At 35.1% G+C, this 24,019-nt stretch overlaps 3 protein-coding genes across 3 annotated transcripts in view; all 3 read right to left on the bottom strand.

Moving 5' to 3' along the window:
* The window catches only part of LOC120331108 (uncharacterized), a 447,434-nt gene that overhangs the window by 376,061 nt on the left and 47,354 nt on the right, over positions 1-24,019 (bottom strand). The gene's annotated exons all lie outside the window — the stretch shown is intronic.
* On the bottom strand, positions 12,516-16,490 carry LOC144411724 (lysophosphatidylserine lipase ABHD12-like). Its single transcript, XM_078116212.1, has 3 exons — positions 16,421-16,490; positions 15,737-15,876; positions 12,516-14,676 (listed from the first exon to the last, which is right to left on the bottom strand). The coding sequence occupies exons 2-3, from the start codon at positions 15,850-15,852 to the stop codon at positions 14,463-14,465; spliced, it is 330 nt and encodes a 109-aa protein (XP_077972338.1). The 5' UTR covers positions 15,853-15,876; positions 16,421-16,490; the 3' UTR covers positions 12,516-14,462.
* On the bottom strand, positions 16,534-22,009 carry LOC120338718 (lysophosphatidylserine lipase ABHD12-like). Its single transcript, XM_078115799.1, has 4 exons — positions 21,636-22,009; positions 20,881-21,100; positions 19,152-19,264; positions 16,534-16,578 (listed from the first exon to the last, which is right to left on the bottom strand). Exons 1-4 carry the CDS (start codon positions 21,825-21,827, stop codon positions 16,570-16,572), a joined length of 534 nt encoding a protein of 177 aa, XP_077971925.1. The 5' UTR covers positions 21,828-22,009; the 3' UTR covers positions 16,534-16,569.

Raw genomic sequence — 24,019 nt, 5'->3', positions numbered from 1 at the left:
TAAATTAAATCTCTGTTCTCATCACTGATAAAAAATATATCCCTCCCATCAAATTTGCATAAATTCCAGATAGCTGATTCTCCACACACTACTATCATGATTGTTGATAAATATCAGTATTCAATTCACTAAGAAGAAATCCCCACCAATCCTAAAATAATTGTACAAATGAAAATGACAAATAAATGTTTACAATCATCTTTTATATTGCAAAGAACACAAAGACCATGTCATTGTTTTGCTCCCAGTCTGTGATACCATATGCAAAATTTATCAACATAATACACTTGTATACCTAGACATACCCAAATATAAATTCCAACCAATATCAAATTCCAAGTCAGGCAGAACTTTATGTTGTATCTTTTTGTAGACTATTACTATTTACAAAATTTTTATAGTAACAGATTCGTTTCATTGTAGTCCATTGAGTATATTGCCCATAATATTCCATTTATATCCACCAGGTAGTTCCCATATGAATTGACATTGTAGTATTTATAGTTTTTAGCATTAAATATTAAAAAAAATAATAATATCTAAAAGTTGTAATACTATGGATCACAGTGTTAAAAATTCACAAGCTGTTATATATTATTTCAAGTTGTTTTAAAACTTGGATGTTGCTCAACTTTTCTATATTACTTTCGTTATAAGGGACTTCTTAGTTTTCATATTCACATTGCCAACATTTGTATAATTAACCCCATTAACTTACAAGTCTCACATTAGCTATAAAACCAATATTATATAAATAACCAAGAAGACTATTAATAATGCAGTGTTTACTATGAGTACAAATACCTATGTATAATTAACCCTATTAGCCTACAAGGGTCTCATTAGCTATAATACTCAGGCCAATGCCAAAACAACCCATTTTGCAGAACTATGCAGCATGCGGTCTACTGACGTCACTTTCATAAAGTGATCATGGGGCGTTAACCAGGCATTCAAAAAACTGCACCATAGTGCCAACTAGTGAGAGAAAATAGCTGTACAACAAAATATTGCAGGTTGCCATAAAAAGAGTTTGCTAGTTGTGTCTATCAAAATACAAATAGATATTGAAATAATATATTCAACAGAACCTATTTTGGTATAGACTTGAAGATGGCAAATGACCAAAGGTTATCAAAGTCTACCAACCAACACTCTTTGCAGCCAAATATTCAATGAAAGAGAAATAAAAGATAATCGTTGACTAGTTAACTACCGAATATAAATAAACAAAGGATACCCTCAATACAAATGATAATGTACAGGCAAGAGGTACAATAAAAACAAGCAAATAATAGAGAATTATGAACATAAGAATAATAAATTCAAAAAAGTATAAAAAATATAGTAGAGTAAAGATAGTACGCACACAGTAGCTAGGGGACACTTATATGATGGGTAATTACATGTTTTTATCATTATAAATTATCATCACTACATGTTAGGAATTTTTTTAAATTAAATGCTGAAAGCCAATCTAATAGATTCAAGAATTTGATTTCAAATTTTTGCACCAGTGAACTTGATTGATTTTTGGGAGAATTTAGTTGCGGCACTTGGGATAAAATAGGTAACTAATTTTGTTTGCTTAATTCACATAGACATGTGTAAATGAAAGGAAGCATATGGGCAAGGGGTATGTTCACTTGGCCAACACAGACAGTCCCCGAACTCAGAATAGAACTAGAATAAGAAAAATCAGATGAAATTATGGCCCAACCCTAACCTGGTACACATACTACGGGAGTATCGAATTTTGGACGAAGATCATGTTTGATACGAATATTGGCTACTGCAATTGGTGAAATAGGACACAAGCGATTCAGGCTGCCAGAAGAAAATTTATGAACAATTTTTAAGAATGGAAAATTGCAAAATAAAAAGTTCCTAAAATGCTAAATGCCGCATAATTAAAGATTAAAATTCCAACATCTGTTGACAGCTTACTAGATAAATGATTCAGATGTTCCTGCCATGTCAGACCTAGAGACGGGCAATTCAAAATACCAAATCCGTAGGTTTCAAAGCCACAAGGATCCAATAATAGGATTCGGTCTCCGCCAGTTTCGGGCCAAGTGTTAATTTTTGTAATTCAGATTTCTAATGTATTAATCAAAAATGACCATTCTTTCTTGAGTCAAAATATTTCGTTTGAATATATTTGTGCCTGCTCTCAAAGTATCTGTGAAAAAGCAGAAATCCAATAGAATAAGATAAAAACAATGGACACCACATGGCAAAGACTTGTTATTAAATTTTTGTGTTTTTCATCTTTACTATCTATTTGACATATAATAATAATTAATGACGAGTTACTGGCCATATTACGATTACATGCTTCATTTTACATTAAAGGATCTTTCGTGGCCTAAAATTTCTCCCGAAAAAATTATGCAAACCAAAAGCCAGGCATTGAATGTTATAACATTTGCAATAAATTTTGATACAAATTTTAGTTGCGCATAATTTGAATACTTCTATGAAAAGCCTTCTCCAAAAATACAAAGTTATACCACAAGAGAAGGCACTTTGTCACATTAAGTGTGCACTCTTGAAAAATTACATATTTTTGAAATCCAAGTCAACGATTCATCTTATCGTCCAAGATCGACACACGTGACAAGTGGACAAAAATCAAAAAAATGTTGCTGCATTTGGTAAAGACAGTTAATCATGACCAGCCTAACTATTAAGCAAATACTTATTGAGTGGGGTAGAATATACTGATAAGAACAGAAAACAGTTCAAGTGATTTAATTTCATTGTCTTGATGAATGCCGATTTGGTATCAAATAAAATCCAATGCTCGGGACATTTTCAATTAAATACAAAGACAGTAATACATTTACAATTTTGTTTAATTTTAATCCAGCAGTGTGGTTGGAGAATTCTCACATTTGAATGACAATAAGAATAGAATAGGATTCAGTGTTCTGGATTGGATTTGAATATTCTAGAATGGTGGATTGCTCTATATTGCCCATCGCCAGTCAGACCATAGTCAATAAAAATGCCAAGATACCTAACAGAAGTACACACTGATAAGCTAGTTCCAACAAGGGATAATTCAAGCTCCCCTGTGTTTTTAATAATAATGATATACCCCAATAAATAAACTAAAACAGTACAGTAAGATACCACTGCCAGCACAACAACAGATGCTTTACTCAGAATATGAAATTATACTGGTACACCTACTTGACGTTGTGTCCTCAAGGGTCGTCAAGCAGTAACTTAACTTTGAATCGCAAGAATTTAACTGAACTATTGAAAAAAATTATATTGACTACCGAGAGGAATACTAATTTATTATAATAATTTAAAATAATAATAATTGACACTATTTTAGCTATGAAACCAAAAATAACATTCTTAGACCAATGTCAAAACTACCTTGTTTTGTCGAATTGAATTCCAGTGTCAGTAATTACATTGTTTGATTACATTTTTCAATTTTGTCCAAATACATCAAGTTTTATGTTCATTTTTGGTTTAGATAGTTTATTTCGGATGACAATTGCATGTATTGAATTCCGTTTAATATCATAAAACTTAAAAAAAATATAAAATGATATACAGTACTTATTTTATTTAATCAGATGTGATATACTCCATTGATAATCCAATGTTGAATATAGATACATTTGAATTGAACATTGTCCACATTCTGGAACATCATTCCATTAAAGATAAAATATATATTTATTTTATGTTAGCATGAAACAATGAGATTTTAAAAAATTAGACAGAAACCTATCATGCAACTACTTTCCTATTTTCTGTCTATGTTTGTATTTGCATGCAAACTTATATATAACATTCACTCTAGAACATTGAAACAGTTTAAATGTTCTTATAATCAGTACATGTTTTGTTCAAATCATTATGAATATTTGTAGAATTTCATCCACTATTTCTTCTTGGAGTAACCTTTGTTCATCGTAATTTGTCATTATTTTAGATCACACCCATAAATTTACATTTAAAAATAGCCCGCACATTACATTGCATTTGGTAGACATTAGCATATTCAACACTATTCCCTAAATTCCCATATAGCTGATTTACCTCAACTGATAATTAATAATTCTGAATCACTTTGGATGTTATTAAATATAATTAAGTCACAATTGCTTCCTTTTATATTGCACCATTGGCAAAAGTCTAACCCCCATTCATAGTAACAAAAAGAATGCATAAATGCTTCTTGACTTTCAGTGCAAAATACACATTGCCCATTCTCATTATCAAACCAGTTGGTAGGCAATTATGTAAAAATTTCCAGTCAAGAATTTTATACTTGTTAGGAAATTTATATTGCCAAACAATTGACCAATCGATTGGACAATTCAAATTGAATTTTTGTGTAATGTACATATCATGACGTGTAGCAATTTCTCTGATTTTCTCCAGTTTGAGTTGATTACTTATTTTTTTGGGGAACAATTTTTCTGAATAAACTTATATATCAATTCAAAATAATTATTGATAGAATAACTGGCTCTTCTATCGGTACTTTTCTTGAGTATTTTGAATATTCACTTTACCTGAAGAGATTTCATTTGGCTAATGAGGTCTAACATATTCAACCCTTCATTTTTAAATATTTATTCTCAAGCCTGTTGCTTCTGCCATTAATTTTAAATCCTCTATTAAAAAGTCAAGCTAAATTCTAGCATAGCATCGAAATATACAGGGGAATTCCCTTATTTCAAAAAATAACAAGGTGAATTATTGCTCTGCAGCGGCATCTTGAGGCGATGGTTTTTACGATTGAAAGCGTTTTTATATAGATAACTTTGTATTATTAGGATTCAGAATCAGATATTTCAGAGAATTAACTTGAAATACACATTCATCAGGAGAACAATGGATTACCACAGATAAAAGAATTAGAGGAATGGGAGGAACCATCATGATTTATTTCGAATGGATGGCAAATTAGCGACATCTAGTGATAAGGATATGATGTCTCGATGACTGCGACACTCCAAAATAGCTGACTAATATGACCAGACCCAATATAAAAAGTGACGCTGCTGCCCAGCAACGTGTGTTTTCAAGTTCATTTAATTCATCCACTGACAAGTATTCCCAATTTCTTTTGTTCCCTAGTGTCGTCTACCAAAGTGTATAGTGTAGTCTGCTAAAACTTATTGGTAAGTATATTTGTAAGTATTAATATTTTTGGAATACTAGTTTGTAAAATCACAAACAAACATATATATATAAAGTTCATGCAATTTTTGAACATTTTTAGATTATGACTAACCTATGAATAAATCACTTGTTGCATTCAATTATTTTTCACGTTCAGACACATTCTCAACACATTGTAATTTTTGTCCCTGATCCACTGTATATATAGCCCCTTTAAATTGATTTTTTTCTTCACGTACTTTCTAAAAATTTTGATATAATGTACTAAATATTATCCTCTAAACCTCATTGTAATTAGTAATTTAGTTTTCAATTAAGTATAAATTTCCATCGGGCTGACCTCGATGACCCTATGGTTGTATCGCTCCCGCCTGTCCATACCAAAACAATTTTATTGCTGTTGCTATTTTATTGATAATTGTATAAATGTGCTAAACATCAAGCATGATTTTAAACAAGGCCTATATTTGCATTACCCAGCGTCAGAGAGAAGACGAACATCCTCAATACATTTGCTGCATTTATAAACAGCGCTGAAAAATCATTCAAGAATATTGATTGTTATAGTCTAAAGTACATTTTCATATCCACACATAAACACATGATCCATTCTTGCAAAATAGCATAATCTTGTCATATATGTGGAATTTTTTTTTTTAGATTCAGTTACTTGAATTAGCATAGGAGAGTCCACATTGGCAAAAACCACACTCTTGTGAAATATGTGGAAAAAGTTTTACGTTCAATATCACGATACTCGAATGAGATATGTGGAGAAAATTTTGTAGAATTACTTGCAATAGAAAAACATATAAGAGCCTGCAGCCTGTTCCGCCAAACACTGTACTCTTGTCATGCATGTAATCTGAAGGAGCATTAAACTTAAGGAAACCTTATTGGCAAAAACGCATTCTTGTGAAATATTTGGAAAGAGTTTGTGGCCTCCAGCTGGTTTCCATATGTGTATTTAACCTCCTCATAGTTACAAAACACTTTCCACATGTTTCACATAAATAGAACCTTTCTCCGAATTTTGATAATTATTGAATTTTATGGTAAGTTTGTCACAAGATTTACAGGGATACGGCTTCCTCCGTTGCGTGTGCCATTTCATACTTCCTGCAGCTGTGAAAACCTTCTAACATATTTCAAGATACTATAGGACTATAGGTTTTCATCTGTTTGATTTCGCGTATATATTCAAAATTACATGCTACTGCAAATTAATGAAACAGCATCTAGGAGTCTACACTGACAAAAAAGCACATTTTTGTGAAATATGTGGGAAGAGTTTTGTAGCCTTCAGTTGGTTTCCATATGTTTATTCAACTTCCTCATAGCTATAAAACACTTTCCACATGTTTCACAAATATCTAACTTTTATCCGATATTACAAATGATGAATTTAACGTTAAATTTGCCACAAATTGACTTCTAATTAATTCAGGAAAACCCAAAATTTGAAGATTGTTATAATTTGTAAATTCAATTCAAGCAGTCTGTAATAGAAAATTGGTAGCTAAGCAATGGTTAACTTTGAATGGAACCATCCGGAATTTGCGACCCACACAAGGTATCGTACTTTTAGCATCAAAAATGTATGTATGTATGTTTATTTGCCTCAAAAATGTAACAGTATCTGCATAATAATTAAACAGTAAAACAGAGACGGGATACATGTTCAAGACCTTACTGGCCTAAGACACAGATGTGCGACATGTACCCCTAACAATGATAACAGCAGTTTAGGACTGCTGCGTTATACTAGGACAACAGACATGAAATTGACTACACAAGACAAAGAGGTACGGCACAACGGCGATATGTACAATAGTCAGTTTATGGCACGTCCATATCCCAGGTTCCAGTGTGAAAAGATGGAGATAGGGTATGTGTCGCTGAATTGATATGTTTTTACACTAAGTCTCACGAAACACGTAAAGATTTGTTCCGGATATAAACTTGCCAGAAACCAACGTTGGATGGGGCCACGACATGAGAAAAGATTTGTAAAAGATAAATGTAGAAAACCTTTGTTTAAACTTGAGTTGTTAATCATAGTTTGCACTGGACTAAAGATATGGGAACAATATCAATCAATCAATCAATCTTTCATTTGTCAACACAAAAAACAAGCATATAGAAAACTGTTACAATAAATGAAATATACTGATCATGTTAATTGTGTGACTGGAGTCGCGAGGGACCTATAAAGGTCTTCAAGCAGCGACACCTAGCTGATGCAGGTTAGTATAAAAAAGTAACTAAATAAGACACAACTACTGAATACCAGTAGTTGCGGCAGTATACATAATTGAGGCTACTGTGCAGATTATTTAACAAAATAAATGTATAACTATCACGAGAGAATGCACTGAAGAGAGAAAATGAGAGGACAACAAGAAAAAATAAAGAAAAACTTGAGAGAATGCAAATTTGACAAATGTAAAAAACTAATAGAGAGTCTGGCATAAAATGCGGCCACTTTCATAAGCGCTACTGTGAAATTTATTGTCGCCATGCCTCAGCATGATAATTATAAATTTTTATTGAATGATCCAGTTTGCATAATTGACGATCCAGCGAAGGAAGTAAATAAACAATAAAACTATGCGGGGAAAGAGAGACAATAGATCCGTGGGGGTCTTGAAACGCCAAATTCGTGTGAACTATGTAGAAATAGTGTTAAAAACCTAGTAATTAGAAACGTCATTAGGTCCACATTGGCGGAACATACATTCTCGTGAAACATGAATTGTTTTGCAGCATCAGGTACTTTGAAAACAAGCAATCTTGGCAAATAAATTTTGATTAATACTGACGTTGAAACGCCAGGGCATGGAATGCTTTTGTTATATTTTTCTTCCCTTGTTGTTGTTCACTTTTATTTAATCTAGTTGTTCATTGTACAGTAGACTATTAGTTTCATGCGTTCAGAGTAACATTAATTGTCACAAGCTCGTTTGTTGGTTGTATTCTACTTGTTATTTTTGGACACGTGAGTGGATCGTTTTATATTTTGTTGATGTTCTTGTTAATTTTCGTCTTCATCATTATAAAATTGCTTTTATCTTCGAATACTGTACTTGAAGAATGATTTTTTTGCCAGAAGGCTATTACTTTTATTTAATTCTAAACTTTCTATGAATCTTATGAGATCTGATATTTCATCCAAAATTGCCCTGTGTTACTTTTTAATTATGGAAACACAGTTTTAATCCGCCAAGCGTGACGGCTGATTGTGAAAAAATTTTCGACTGAAAACTCGGAAGTTTTAGAGGACACGGTACCGTAACGTTTCGCTCTGGTCCACGTGTCCATATATTTGTGCATTACTCTTTTGTTTCGGTATACAATGTAGTGCTATTTGCTGTTTTGGATGGCATGTACACCAGCACGACATAAATCTTTTTATATTTTTCCTACTTTCCTGATTTTACGTATATTTGTTTCGTTGTAACGGGAAATCAAAATAAATTTCCTTTCCTACATATGTCAATTCAGACTGCTGACGGAGATACTCTCATGAGAGATGTAGAAAAAGATTGTAGAATCCTGTGCTATGGAAAAGCATGCCCCTCTGGTAAAATGCATATTCTCATTGTATATGTGAAAACAAAACACTTGCTAAACATAAAGCAATTCACATTGGGAATAAACAATATACTTGCGAGAAATACCAACATTCTCGCCAGCCCTCCACAAATATTTAACAGAAATGTTTTTTTTCATTTAACATCGCATAACGTCTAATCAAATTACTGAAACGAGCAAAACGCTTGCCACAAGGTTAACATGAATATAGCCTTCCTTTAGTAAAATATTTAATACATCTGCATTGAAAGTATCAGTGAAATACTTGTGAAATACACACAAATATAGCTTTTCGAGGCCACAAAACACGTTCAACATATTTCACAAATAGATGGCTTTTCTCTGGTATGAATTTTGGTGGTTACAAATATTGGATTACACAAAACGTTTGGCCCAAGACTTACAAGAATATGGAGTTTCCTAAGTGTATGTGTGTGAGTGCCTGTTGAAACTTTCCATATATTCCAATAGAAGAAAAAATTAATCAGTTTGAGTTTGGGTGTGTTTTTCAATGTTGTTGCTAATAAATTTCCACATATGTTGGCTTGTCTTCTGTATGAATATTCATATGTATATTTAAAATACTGGAACATGTAAAACACATTTACCACATGATATACCAAAATATGACTTTTCCCCCAGCGTGGGTTTGTATAGGTGTTTCGTTGATGCACCTATTATGTCATACGCTCGGTCTATTCAGTAGTTTCTTATCTGAAGATGAATTTATCATGTATTGCCAAGGTAATTTCAGGATGTCCAATTACTGGACGAGTGTTGACACCATTTACTTAATCACTGTAGATAGAAACTAAATGAATTCGGCATGTTTCTGTAAGAGTGAATTATCACATTACAAATTCCATGGATGGTCAACTAATTCAACGAGTATGTGATGAAAACTTCATTCCTATTGGTCGGGCGTCGGACAGGAAATAACATGACCTTGACCATACTTAAGCAATTCCACACTCTTGTGAAATATATGAGAGTTCACACAATGCACGATAGATGTGGGAAACATTACGTAGAGTCGGCGTGTATGAACATTTTAGCGAATTAACATACTTTAAATATAATTTGAAGAGGCATATGATAGTCTACAGAGGCAAAAATCATAGTTTTGTAAAATTTATGAAAATAGTTTGCAATGCATTTTTGTTATAGCTCGTCCAACATAGTTCACATCAATTTTATGACATCATATATCTCTATTCAAACTACTGAAACGCTCAGAACACAAGATTAATAACAAGAATGTGGATTTCTACAATATGAACTTCTTTTTTCGACATCCTGGCAGCTACAAAATAATTTATACATATTCCACACATTTATGGCTGTTCACTCTAATCCTTCGAATTATTGGATTTCACAGAATGTCTAAATGTCCACACACCATTTAAATAAAAAAGCAGGGATTTCAAAAGAATTCAACATTTTGGATTTGATTTGGAAGTGTTCTGTAATAGTGAAATATTGAATATTAATTATCACCAGATCAAATTATTTCAGTAGAATATATGACATTGCATATGCCAATCCAAATTATTACACTTGCCACATGAATAACAAATGTATGGCTTTTCTCCAGTGTGAGTTTGCACATGTTTTTAAACTTTCCACATATTTCACAATTCATGACTTTTTCCAGATTGAATTATAAGCATTTGCCACAATATCCACAAATATATGGCTTTTTGCAGTGTCAGTTTGTGCATGACTTTTCAAAGTTTTTGCAACTAAGAAACACTTTCCACATATTCTAAAATGATATACCGGTAGATTTCCATCAGTTTACTCTCGAATATGTATTTTAAAATTACATGCTGCTGCAAATCTTTTTCCATATATGTTGCTATGAAATAGCTTCTCTCCTGTATGTCTATTTAATTCAGTAATATGAATATTTCTATGCAAATTACTAAAACATTTGCCATATGATTTACAAGAATGTGTTTTTGCTAATGCACGGGTTAGTTCATATACTTGCTCTGTTTAGTAGTGTCTGTTCTGAGAATAAATTTGTAATATATCGAAAAATTCAATATTGTGAGTATCCCAAAATATGACTGAGTGTTCTACCGTTTAATAAATCACTGTAAATAAAATAGTATAAGATTAGGCATCTGGGATTCATTTTTAATAGCATGAATTCTGGACATGTTCTTATAGTGCGCGTTTGTCCAACGGTCGAGGCTCCTCTGATTAATTCTCATATTTCCAAAATCTGAACGAGTGTTCAAATCATTTACTGGATCACTGTGACATTTTGGATTCGATACAAGTATTTTGTTGTAGTCGATTTTTTATCACCCTTCTTCATTATAAATATGGAGTCTCCGCTAGTGAACATTATTGATCTCTTGAATCCAGCTTTTGTAAAAAATTCAATCTCAAATTGATAAATATATCTCACCATTCAATGGCCAACTGATTCAACGTGTATAGATGTTGTTAATTCAAAACTTTATTCCTATCGGTAGCTAATCGTTGATTTATCGGTGCATGGAGCGACAGGAGTATCCAGAATTCACAGAGGCATCACACACCGTATCGTAATAGACTCTTGTGAAATAGGTGAAAATAGCTTTGCAACATCTGGTAACTTCAAACACAATAGGAGAGGTTATACTGGCGACGAACCACACTAATGTGAAAAAACTCCAAACACTTTGAAACATGAGAATTTACAATGGGTGTAAATGTTACTTATATATGGATATATAGTATCCATGAAGAATATGGATCAGCGTTAACAAGTATATTCAACTTCAGTTTATCTACCAAACACTCCCCACACGTTTCACAAATATATAACTTTTTATTCTTGTATGAGTTTTGATTGTATTTGAATTGCATAAAACAGTTGTCACAAGATTATTTAATTTGTAGCAGCATATGCGCAGTCCAGACTGGTGAAATATGTGGAAATAGTTTTGTGACATAAAATACTTTGTGAAAGCAGATAAGATCCACACTGACAAAAAACCATACTCTTGTCTCATCTTCAATATTTCTACAGCGTTACATCTACACGTCCCACAAAAGCATCGAAATCCTACTTTCAATCACCGATGACTGTGTTTCGAATGACTGTCTTGACGGCGATCGACAAAAACAGATCAGTGTATGTAATGTAGCAAAATCAGGATTAAATTTCTTATTCTTAGTTTTCTGAGCCAACAACTTTTTTTGCATATTTTCTATGTTTATTCATCCGTGGTTTTTGTAGTTTATTCATTGAAGGTTTTTGTTCCACAACATGGACGCCCTCTTTAACTTCTCAACTTTTTGGGTTGGCAAGTACTTTGACTTCGATTACCACCAATAAAAAGTCAGACACAAAGGAACTTCAAAATCATATTCTTGCCCTATTTCCGACAAGGAATACCAATGTATGGCCAAAACCGAATGCATCATGAAATAATAAATGTATTCTGAAATGGGTCTGTTTCACAGAAGAAATTCATATACTTCGAATTTGGTTACGCAGCGTAACGGATATGAACATTGATTTAATAAGTATTCTCTATTTTATTCTGTAATTTTTTGTGCGCTAAAATAATGCATGCTGTAGAAGACATTTACAAGTGAAATATTCCAAATTCTTCCTAAAATTTACTGAATCGAATACAACCAATCTCGATGTATACGACCATTCTATTCATATTGGACATCCCTGAAAACCTAGCTCTAAAGTCAGTCTTTAACATCAAAAACACCCTTAAGCTCAGTAGCTCGGAAAATAATACTGCACTGTGATGCGAAGTGCGAAGTTTATTTGTCTCAGTGGGTTAAATGCATTGAGGTAGCATTGTTATAAAAAAATTCAAATCTGATAAAATAAACATATATATATAGTGCATAGGGGAATATACATATTAAAATTAAAATAAATTTGCGCATTAGTACGTAAAAGCATAGCATATCATTTTTTAAGTGAATTTGCTCAAGGAAAGTTATATACGTCAACTCCAATGGAGACTAATCTTAGAACAAAGTTACGGGCACTCACTAGTAAAAGATACTCATTTCTGAGCGAAGTTACTGGCACTCATTCAGAAGTAAAAAAGACTCATCTCTGAGCAAAGTTACGGGCCCTCACTCAGAGTTAATGAAAACTCATCTCTGAGCAAATGGGAGGCACTCACTCAGAAGTAAAAAATATTTAATAACACTTAGCATCCAAGTCAACGGTTTCTCCTGATCAAAGCCAGGGTCATTGAGAGTCGTTTGACTTGATTTGAAAGACGTGTAACGAAGTTGACCGTGCTCGCCAAGACATGAATAATTGTTTTTTTGGAAAGTTCAGTATAGCATAACTGTGAATGATACTTCATATTTGACCATGAAAATAGATGATTTTATTATTTCCATACAAATATGCTTAAAGCAAGGTGCTGATAAAAGAGTTATGAACGACCTCTGTCACACAAAGAGCAATATGTTAAACCAGGGGTTCTCAAAACTTTTGGCGTTATGGAGCCTGTGAAGAGGTTGATTATTATTTATGTAGATTGGAAATTTGCCCCACAGATTTGAGCCTTGGCAAACATATTAATAAGAGAGTATCGAAATGTGGCAACTAGGCAGTAACCAAAATAAGGCATTATCTATTATGTCACATCTGAGTTAACGCTACCTTGGTCAAATTTAGCCAATCAAGTATTAAGAGTCTTGTTCAAAACAAAAGTTGAGGACTTGGGTTTTAGGTTGAGGGCTCAGGACCTTGCTTTGAGAAAACTTGCAACTCTTCTATCAGAACTCTTTCTACTTTGGTTGAGTAATTCGGCTCTATTTCAAGCATATTTGTAACTTGCTTATTCTGATCATTGGTATCTTGAGTAATAAATAAACAGTAAGAATGAAAATATAAACTACAATCCATTAATAAGTTATGTTGGAATACTTTCAATTATAGAAATACAGACTATAAAATCTCAGCATGAAAATTGGGAAGAGTTGAATGAACATGAATGGTTATAATGCTGGGCGTTAACAGTAGTTGTCCTTTGTAACTTCACATGAAAATAGGGTACTCCCGAAGTATGTGAACCAAGATGGCGGACACCGGAACGTAGTAAGTGTCCTAGGTTAAGGTTAGGCCATAATTTTATTCCAATTTTCCTTATTTTAGTTCTATTACGAGTCCAGGGACTAGCCAAGTGAATTTTCCTTATTTTAGTTCTATTACGAGTCCAGGGACTAGCCAAGTGACTCCCGTAGTATTTGTACTTGAAATATGGCCCAACCCTAACCTGATACACATACTACGTTCCGGTGTCGACCATCTTGGTTCACAGACTTTGGGAGTACCAAAAAAAGTCTATGAATAAATAAGTTACTTGAGATGAACCAATATAAAATGATATTCTAAGTAACAGGTAGGAAATTACTTTTCTGAGTGGGCCTGTTACAGATAATACTTGGTTACTGGGCCGGAGGCTCAAAACTACGAATAAGAAACAGTCCATTCACAAATATATAGCATAACAGGCCGACTGAAACACTTTGGACAGCCATAACTGGCCCGTGGATCGCAGTTTGCCCACCCCTATTCTAAGTGATTCAGAAAAAATCAATGCCGGGGGTTTACTTAACAAAAACTAGCCCATGTATCACTTGTCGTAATTCCAGGAATGCAAGTTCAATTTGCCTCTAATTGTCTCATTAACAAAATGAAGGTTAATAAAAAAAAACAATCTTTAATCAGTTTTACTTCCTAGTTCCTGGTAACCTTTGACCTTTGCTACCTCAGCCATGAAATCATGCACTAACTGCCTTATCTCAGGATGCTCAGCAGTGTGGTGTTTCACTCCGTAATCCTCGTGCATTCGAATGAAACGAATGTAAAGAGATTTTGTCATGGGGTCAGAGGTCTTCTTTTTGTACAGAGTCTCACCGAGATGAATGTCGATTCTGTAAGGAAAGGAATACTTTGGTTTGAGAATTGGATTTTTTTATTTCAAAAGAAAGCAAATCCGAGTCGATTGGGAAGCGAAGCTAATAGGTCCTACCAACTAAACTTTGAATTAATGTTGCATCAACACCATGCAAGTATTGCTTTTACAGGGCGTTCCAGAAATGTGTCAAAGGGCAACCAGTTTTCTTGTAATCAAAGCCAGACTCATTGGAAATCGTTTGACTTGATTTGAGAGACGTGTAACGAAGTTGACCATGCTATGATGCTAGCTAAGACATGAATAAGTGTGTCTTTGGGAAGCGCTCCAGAAGTATGTGTACCAAAATAGAGGTAACTAATTGTGTTCAACTACTTGACATCAAGTTGTATAAAGGGACTGAAACCTATGGGCAGAGGATATATTTACTTGGCTAACACAAACAGTCCTCGAACACGTAATAGAACTAAAGTAAGAAAATCAGAATGAAATTATGCCCTAACCTGGTACACATACTACGGGAGTACCCTTTTACAGACCCTGGCTTGCTTTAAGCATGAGAAATTCTGAAGAGATATCAATAGAGAGTGGAGGATGGGATTCAAATATTTATCTCGGGGGAGAGAAAAGCCGCTAGGACAGCTTAATCATATAACGAACCGCGGCCTCTCGTCTGAATACCAGTCCTTGTCGGATAAGGAATTGTTTAGCCAGTTATTTGTTTTCCAATGCATGGACTTGATGCACGAAGCTAATCGGTTATTTATTTTGTTTAAATCAATCTGACAATTAGGGTATTATAGTGCTTGTTATGCTGAGGAGTCAAAATAAACTTATATTAAATACCGTACTGTAAGACCGTACCGGTAAATATTGTAAATGTTAGATGATGAATAACTTGATGATGAAGGTTACATGAACCACCTTACGACAGTAAACAGTTCCGCAAGCCATATTCTCATAAAAAACATGTTTTGAACCTGTGAACTCTTGAAGGGCGCCACGTAAGCGTGTTAATTACGCTTAGGACGATACCCCAACTGGCAAGCTATACCTTTCAAATATTTCTGCCTACATACCTCTGATCATCTTTAGCATGTAAAATCATAACAGGAGCCTTTACTGTCGGCAGATACTTCTCCGTCCTGAGCTCAATGTCATATTGTTTGATATTCTTGTGAACTTGAGACCTCATGAAGGGATAGAGCAGATAGAAATACTGGAAGAGAGATGTAATAAATAGAAATTTTCAAATGTTATTCAATTTACGGCCTTGTTGAACGAAAAGTACAGAGGTCCCCAAAGGGTGCGCAGCGACTAGTTAATAAGAGTGCCGCAAAAATTAACAGAACACTTTCAAGGGCCAAACTGGAATGATTTCAGCCCTTCCAAAAGATAGTATATCCTTGCATATCATTAGATACAAGTATCTGTTGCTACTGGTGCCTGGCCTTGCACGTAAAAGAACATTAATAAGCATCGTATAATACTATATCACATCATTGAAATGAACATACTCCCTTAGTATGTGTACCAAGATGCCGTACACCGGAACGTAGTATGTGTACCAAGTTAGGGTTAGGCCATAATTTTATTCCAATTTTCCTTATTTTAGTTCTATTACGAGTTCTGGGACTAGCCAAGTGACTTTGTAGTATTTGTACCTGAAATCATTGCCTAATCCTGTACACATACTTCGTTCAGATGTCCGCCATCTTCACATGCTACGGGAGTACCGAAAGAAAACAAAATATAAATTTCACCTTAGATAGTGGAAAGCAGTCTGCGGCATCGTATGTATTCGTGAACGGAGCTTCAAGTATCAGACAGTCAGGGAGTACATGAGCAATAGCGCCCTTGTGCTGATGTAAGTGCCGAGTGAATGACCCCAAAGCACGATTGTCACATCTTCTTACTGGAGCTGGGTGATTAAATACATTAAGTGTCAGAAATTTGACAATTACTAATTCGATTTTTTTAACTTGGTAATCAGGGGAATAACATAAACGGGGATTTCCCTATTGACAGACAACTGTGTTATGCAGGTATAAGTTGACCCCCGCTAGGGTTGCCACTTCTGGATACATTTTTTTTCGAATCGAATCTCGAATCAAAAGTTTTCGAATCGAATCTTTCCGAATCTGATTCCATTAAGCTTTTTTTTATTGCATGCGTCACAAAAAAGCTCAAATCTAGAAGAGAAAAACTTGAAAATGGAATAAGCTATATAGCAAGGATGACAAGAGTTTTTCAGTGAATAAGTCACACTTATTTCCATCATGATAAAAAAGATGTAAGTCATAGATGCATTGATGCATCTGAATGCATTGATAAAAAACTTGCTATTGCAACGTATCTGTGAGTCTTACGTTACAATACTGAGGTATTATTGTGGTATACTTGTATCAGGACTGAGGCAATGGAATTAATATGAGAAAATAAGCAGGGAATACTTGTACTGTTATGCCATAAACACAGTAACAGCACTGCTTTCCCTAGTCCCACACCAGTATATGTGAATGTGGATTTCACTTCTTGTTATATTGAATTAAGGCCAGCCTTATTACCGGTTCTTTATCTTTAAAATTTTAGTACAATATTTCATATTTATGCTAACAGCATAGCGTAATACGACAAAAACATTCTAATTGCATCTGAATTACTATAAATGGGAAATGCTTGCAAGAATATGATTGAAGTCGATAAAATTAACCACGATTAAATTACATTAATTTCGAGGAAAACAATCGTTCACCCGAATACGATTGCAAACAAAAATTTCCATAAATATTAGCCAAATATTATTTGTGGCTAACAGCGTTATTGGCTAACTCGGGTTTCTTTATTATCATGGACTACGTTTAATTTCGTAATTCAGAAAGTACAAATGTACATAATGGACGCCGCGCTGACGAACAATAATTGGTCGGCGCTTTATCTCGAACAAACATGGTCGCTGGGGCTGAAGTAAGACGACATTCGCACAGTATGCGAAATGTTTTATTCCCGCTTGTATCGCACTAACAAAATTAAAAGTAAATACTACTTTTTTTGTAACAGCTGAAAAAAGACGTGTATGTACTATTACAGTTTGTCCCCCTGATTTCGTTTACCGCCACTCGAGTGGAAGCCTGACAAACGCAAACAAAATAAATTTATATTTTAGGATGAGAAACATGATTGTCAATTAACATTGCCGGCCGATGATTCAGTAATAGTTGTACGCCAGTGCTCTTCAACCTTTTTGTTATTGTGGAACCCCTGATATAACTTTTTCGTTTTTTATGGAATCCCAATCAACAGAATTAAAAAAAAACACGGAATACTCGTAACACGAAAAGCTGAACAACAACTCTATTTCGTAGTTTATACTCTCTCTAGTCAAGAGCAATATCTACATATCCTGAGTAATTCAATAAATAGTCTTGCTGCACACTAACACAAATATATTTCTGTAACGTTTCGTCTGACCAATGTCAAACTTCCTCAGACATACATATTTCAACTGAAGCAAAAATGTTAAATTATACAATTGCTATTCTTGTTCTAGTTGAACTATGTATGTCTGAGGAAGTTTGACCTTGGTCAGACCAACGACTAACATACCGGTCAGACGAAATGTTACTGAATTATATTTGTGCCACACATCATCTCGAGTGAAGCGTAAAAGAATGTGTTGTGCCGAACTTGAAACAAATGACGGCAGATAAGTAAAAAAGTCAATCACGAAAACTTTATTTTCATTTATTTTCGTCCCGTAGTTTGGTGTTATTTGGACTGCCGCATAAATGCATTCGGCACTTTCAACGCCGCCGAAAATAACGATTAACAAACATTCAATGTTTTTTTTTCGGTCTCATAATTTGGTGTTATTTGGAGTGCCGCATAAATGCATTCGGCAGTTTTAACGCCGCCGAAAACAACGATAAACAAACGTTCAATGTTTTTTTCGGTCTCGTAATTTGGTGTTATTTGTAGTGCCGCATAAACGCATTCGGTTGTTTTAACGCCGCCGAAAACAACGATTAACAAACGTTCAATGTTTTTTTTTCGGTATCGTTATTTGATGTTATTTGGAGTGCCGCATGAACGCATTCGGCAGATTTAAAGCCGCCGAAAATCACGACTTAACAAACGTTCAATGTTTTTTTTTTCGGTAAATCGCTCTCTTTTTCCGAATCGCGTAAATCTGATTCGAATCGATTCGAAAAAGATGCGATTCGAATCGATCCGATTCGTAAATCCAAAAGTGGCATCCCTAACCCCCGCAAAATCAGGGTTTTGCGCTTATGAAGCCGAAATTTAGTGCGATTAGAGTGAGGCGCATATAAGCCAACCCTTTAGTTTGGGAACTTTTTTTTTTAGTTTAAACTGTGCTTATATACAATTTATATATGGTATACCTCTGCTTTGCTGATATTAGCCATATGATTAATAAGCAGTCTTATTGGCTTTTTTCACCCCTGAGACAAATATGACAAAACATAATCCAACCTGCTTGACCGTCCACTTATACACGCTAATTGCATCCCCTACGACTCTTGTTGGGCTCGGCTGACCGGTAGAGTCCGCAAACCCACTGTAGTCAAAAGCTATGATGTGGAATCCTTGGCGAAAATGGAAGAGATTTTATTTGTGCGAATGAGCAGATTGATACAACAAGAGAGCAACGCTCAAATATGGACACGTGGACTAGAGCGAGGCAGTTCCTACCTTTGACGTTATTGATACCGTACCCTCAAAATACTTCCCGAGTTTTCAGTCGCAAGAATTTTCACAGTCAGCCGTCACGCTTGGTGGATTTAAAACCGTGTTCCCATAATTAAAAACTAATACAGCGCAATTTCGGATGAAATATTAGATCTCATAAGATCCATAGAAAATTTGGGAATAAATAAAAGTAATAGCCTTCTGGCAAAAAAATCAATCTTTAACCACTGAAAATTTCAAAGCAATTGGTCCAGTATTCGAAGAGAAAAGCGATTTTTTAATGATAATGATGAGGAAAATTAACAACATAATATTGAAACGATCGTTATGTCCACTGACGTGTCCAATAACAATAAATAGTGAGTGGGATGGTCTAGGCCAGAGCTACTCAACTGGCGGACCGTGGTCCGAATCCTGACCTTTCGATGGATTCGGACCGCACCCAATTCTTTATTTTGGATTATTAGCCCCGCTTTTGAAGTTTTCTTTTATGAAATGACTTTTATATTTTTGAAATTAACTATAACATCATAATAAACAATCTTGATTCGCTAATAATCATTAGCCGGCCGAGGAAGTGTGCGTTTAAGGATGCCGAAATATAATTTCTGTAAAGACCGAACCCAAATAATTTAAAAAAAATAGTTGAGTAGCCCTGGACTAAGCCACGATTTGGCAACCTTTGGCATCAAAAGAGCCATATGGCATCGTCTACACCTGACATGGGCAAACTACGCAAACCAAATCTGGCCCGTTGTGTTATTCAATCTGGCCTGCCTGATGCTGCCACAACTGATATAAAACCAAATTTTGATGTTCTAGCGAAAAATAGGAATTTGTTGAGATTAAATGTAGTTTTGGCACGAGGCTTATTGTTTTTCACTTTTGTAACACTGTATATATTGTTCATAAAATGTAACATTTACGTCACACTTACATGGCCCGTCAGTGTAGATGGGCAAAATTTAGGTCCCAGGTCCAAAAAACTTGCCCACCCCTGGTCTATACCAAACTCAAACCTACTCGAGCCGCAACATGTACTCTAATGTCAGATACTATTAGAACTATCGAAAAACCACTTATGATGTCATATTCTAGTTCTAACTAATTCACCAACTCTGTCTCACAATTAGTTAGGGTAGACCAGCGATCAGCAGCATACGACTCTTTGTTTTCGGAGCTCTGGCTTCCATGAATCGAAGTGGCAACAGCCGTTTTCGTTAGAAGCAGTGGGGACTCAATGAAAGTCGGAGACATAAAGTCTATTACTACTCACTAATTACACATGACAACAGGTATAAGTCGTGAGCGGTACAATAGGTCGCATCAAAGTGATTTAAACCTGTTAAAACAAACTTTTTCTTTTTAATTTAAAATTATTTTTATTTTGTCGTAAACTGAATTATTGCATCATAAGTGGTTTTCCGGTAGTTTTAATAGCCACTGACATTAGAGTAGATGTTGCGGCTCCGAGTACCTTTGAGTTTGACAAATTCGACCATATTATACATACCTGATTTCTGCAGCTCTGAATATAAATCTCTTCGATGCTTGAAACCACGATGAAACGAGTTGCCATGGCAATAAATGACGATTTTCTCAGCGTCTTGTAATGACCCTGATTTGACCTCTGGAGTATCGTACTGAGGAACTGGCGGAATATGCCAAACGCCTAAAGTACTTCCACTCGAAGACTTCACATAGCAGTTCTTGCTCTCTTTAAGATTGTAGGCCTGAAGTAAAAGAAGAGAATTTAGAGTTAGGAATTGATCACTATAATAAGGGTATCTGGTTGAAGCAAGGTTCAGTGCATTTACTCATAAGTGAAGGGACATATTACTGATCGGAGTTATTAAGGTCACTTACTCAGAAGTAAAAGAGACTAATATCTGAACAAAGTTACGGGCACTCACTCAAAAGTAAAAGAGACTCATATCTGAGCAAAGTTACGGGCACTCACTCAAAAGCAAAGGAGACTTATCTCTGAGAAAAGTTACACGCACTCACTCAGAAGTAAAAGAGACTTGTCTCTGAGCAATGTTACAGGCACTCATAAGTACAGAAGACTCATCTCTGAGCAATGTTACAGGCACTCATAAGTGAAAGAGACTCATCTCTGAGCAAAGTTACGGGTACTCACTCAGAAGTAAAGAAGACTCATCTCTGAGCAAAATTAGTCGCACACACTCAGATAAGGAGACTCATCTCTGAGCAAAGTTATGGGCTCAGAAGCACTCACTCATACAAACGTCTTGTAGGAAGTCTTACTTTGTCTGGTTTGTTCAGCTTCAGTAACCATACAGGTGGGCAGACTCTGTTGAGAAATAATCCTTCAAAGACGATTTTTGGATAAATCTTGAAAATCAGCGGAATTGTGACGTAAACCAAGAATCCATAGATCACAAAATAACATGAAGAACTGAATATTCCACTCATGCAGTCGTAAAAAATTGTCGCCATTTTTAAATGAAGAGAGAATTCATTCGCACGCAGGTATGTTGGGGTCCAAGCAATATCCAAGGGAATGAAATATTGTAGAAAATTGGCTGATGCAAATCTTGGAGTAGTTCAAGTCAGCAAAAGAAAGCCAATAAGAATTGCACGATACCAAAGGTTGTTTCTGTACGTTACCACACTTGTTATTGAAATATAGACATTATTTCATAAGAGTAGTCTACTTTAACCTGTTAACATTATCTGATGATTGGATATGGAACCTAGTAGTGCACTGGGGTCTCATGTACTTTCTTACCTGAATAACTTCTAGTGGGCGTGGCGTAACAATTTTTGGATATATGATTCCTGACCCCCACCTGATGACGTCATCCAAAAATTACGTCACTGCGACGTCACAATAACGAAATACAGCTTGCCAAAGTTTAGCGACGGTCACCCGTAATGGCGCCTACGAGTATGTCAACAAACTCAATACGTCACCGACCTCTCTCTTATCGGGGTCGTTGTGCAGAGCTCAAAATGAACAAGCATCAGAAGCGACTAAATTGTCGCCAAGGAACGTTCACGATATCCCATTCTGACCAATTTCTGTCCAGAAATAGAGCGTTATACGATACAGCTCTAACCAAGGCTTTAGACAAGCAGAAAACACATGTTATTTTACGCTATGGTTGAAGTTGGGTACCACACACATAAAGACTTGTTATTTTTTGTCCAGCTCCAGCAATAGCTCATGTATTGTGCTACGATCTATTAATAGGGGGGTATACAATACCGCTCTAAACAAGGCTTTAGACAAACAGAAAGAACATTTAATTCACGCAATGATTGAGGTTGGGTACCGCAGACATAAAGACTTGTTATTTAATATCCAGAGACTGATCATGTATTGTGCCACATTTTATTAATAGGACGTGGAACGCTTTCACTCTATGCACGGCTTTAGACAAGCAGAAACCGACATATTATTTGCCTTAGCGCAATGGATGTAGTTTCTTACCTCGATAACTTATACTTATCTTAGCGTAACAATTATTGCATATAATAGTCCTGACCCTCACCTGACTTCATGTTCCAAAAATTACGTCAATGCGACTTCACAATAACGAAATAGTGCTTGCCTAATAATAGCGACCATAATGCAATCGTGATAAATACGTCTGTGTGTCCGCTATGGATGTAGTTTCTTACCTCAATAACTTCTAGTTATCTTAGCGTAACAATTTTTGCATATAATATTCATGACCTTCACCTGACTTCGTCATCCAAAAATTACGTCACGGCAACGTCACATTAACGAAATAGAGCTTGCTCAATAATAGCGACGATTACTATTATTGCCACCTATGAATGTAGTTTCTTACCTCAATAACTTATACTTATCTTAGCGTAACAATTATTGCATATATTATTCCTGACCCTCACCTGACTTCATGTTCCAAAAATTACGTCAATGCGACTTCACAATAACGAAATAGAGCTTGCCTAATAATAGCGACCATAATGCAATCGTGATAAATACGTCTGTGTGTCCGCTATGGATGTAGTTTCTTACCTCAATAACTTCTAGTTAACTTAGCGAAACAATTTTTGCATATATCATTCCTGACCCTCACCTGACTTTGTCATCCAAAAATTACGTCACTGCAACGTCACAATGATGAAATAACGCTTGCCCAATATTAGCGACGATTACTAGTAATGCCACCTATGGATGTAGTTTTTTACCTCAATAACTTATACTTATCTTAGCGTAACAATTTTTGCATATATCATTCCTGACCTTGCCCTGACTACGTCATCTAAAAATTACGTCAATGCGAATTCACAATAACGAAATAGAGCTTGCCTAATAATAGCGACCATAATGCAATCGTGATAAATACGTCTGTGTGTCCGCTATGGATGTAGTTTCTTACCTCAATAACTTCTAGTTATCTTAGCGTAACAATTTTTGCATATAATATTCATGACCTTCACCTGACTTCGTCATCCAAAATTTACGTCACGGCAACGTCACAATAACGAAATAGAGCTTGCTCAATAATAGCGACGATTACTATTAATGCCACCTATGGATGTAGTTTCTTACCTCAATAACTTATACTTATCTTAGCGTAACAATTATTGCATATAATATTCCTGACCCTCACCTGACTTCATGTTCCAAAAATTACGTCAATGCGACTTCACAA

Source organism: Styela clava, chromosome 9, assembly GCF_964204865.1.
Source record: "Styela clava chromosome 9, kaStyClav1.hap1.2, whole genome shotgun sequence".
Lineage (NCBI taxonomy): Eukaryota > Metazoa > Chordata > Ascidiacea > Stolidobranchia > Styelidae > Styela > Styela clava.
Note: the sequence above shows the minus strand (reverse complement) of the source record. Positions and strands in the feature narration are given on the sequence as shown.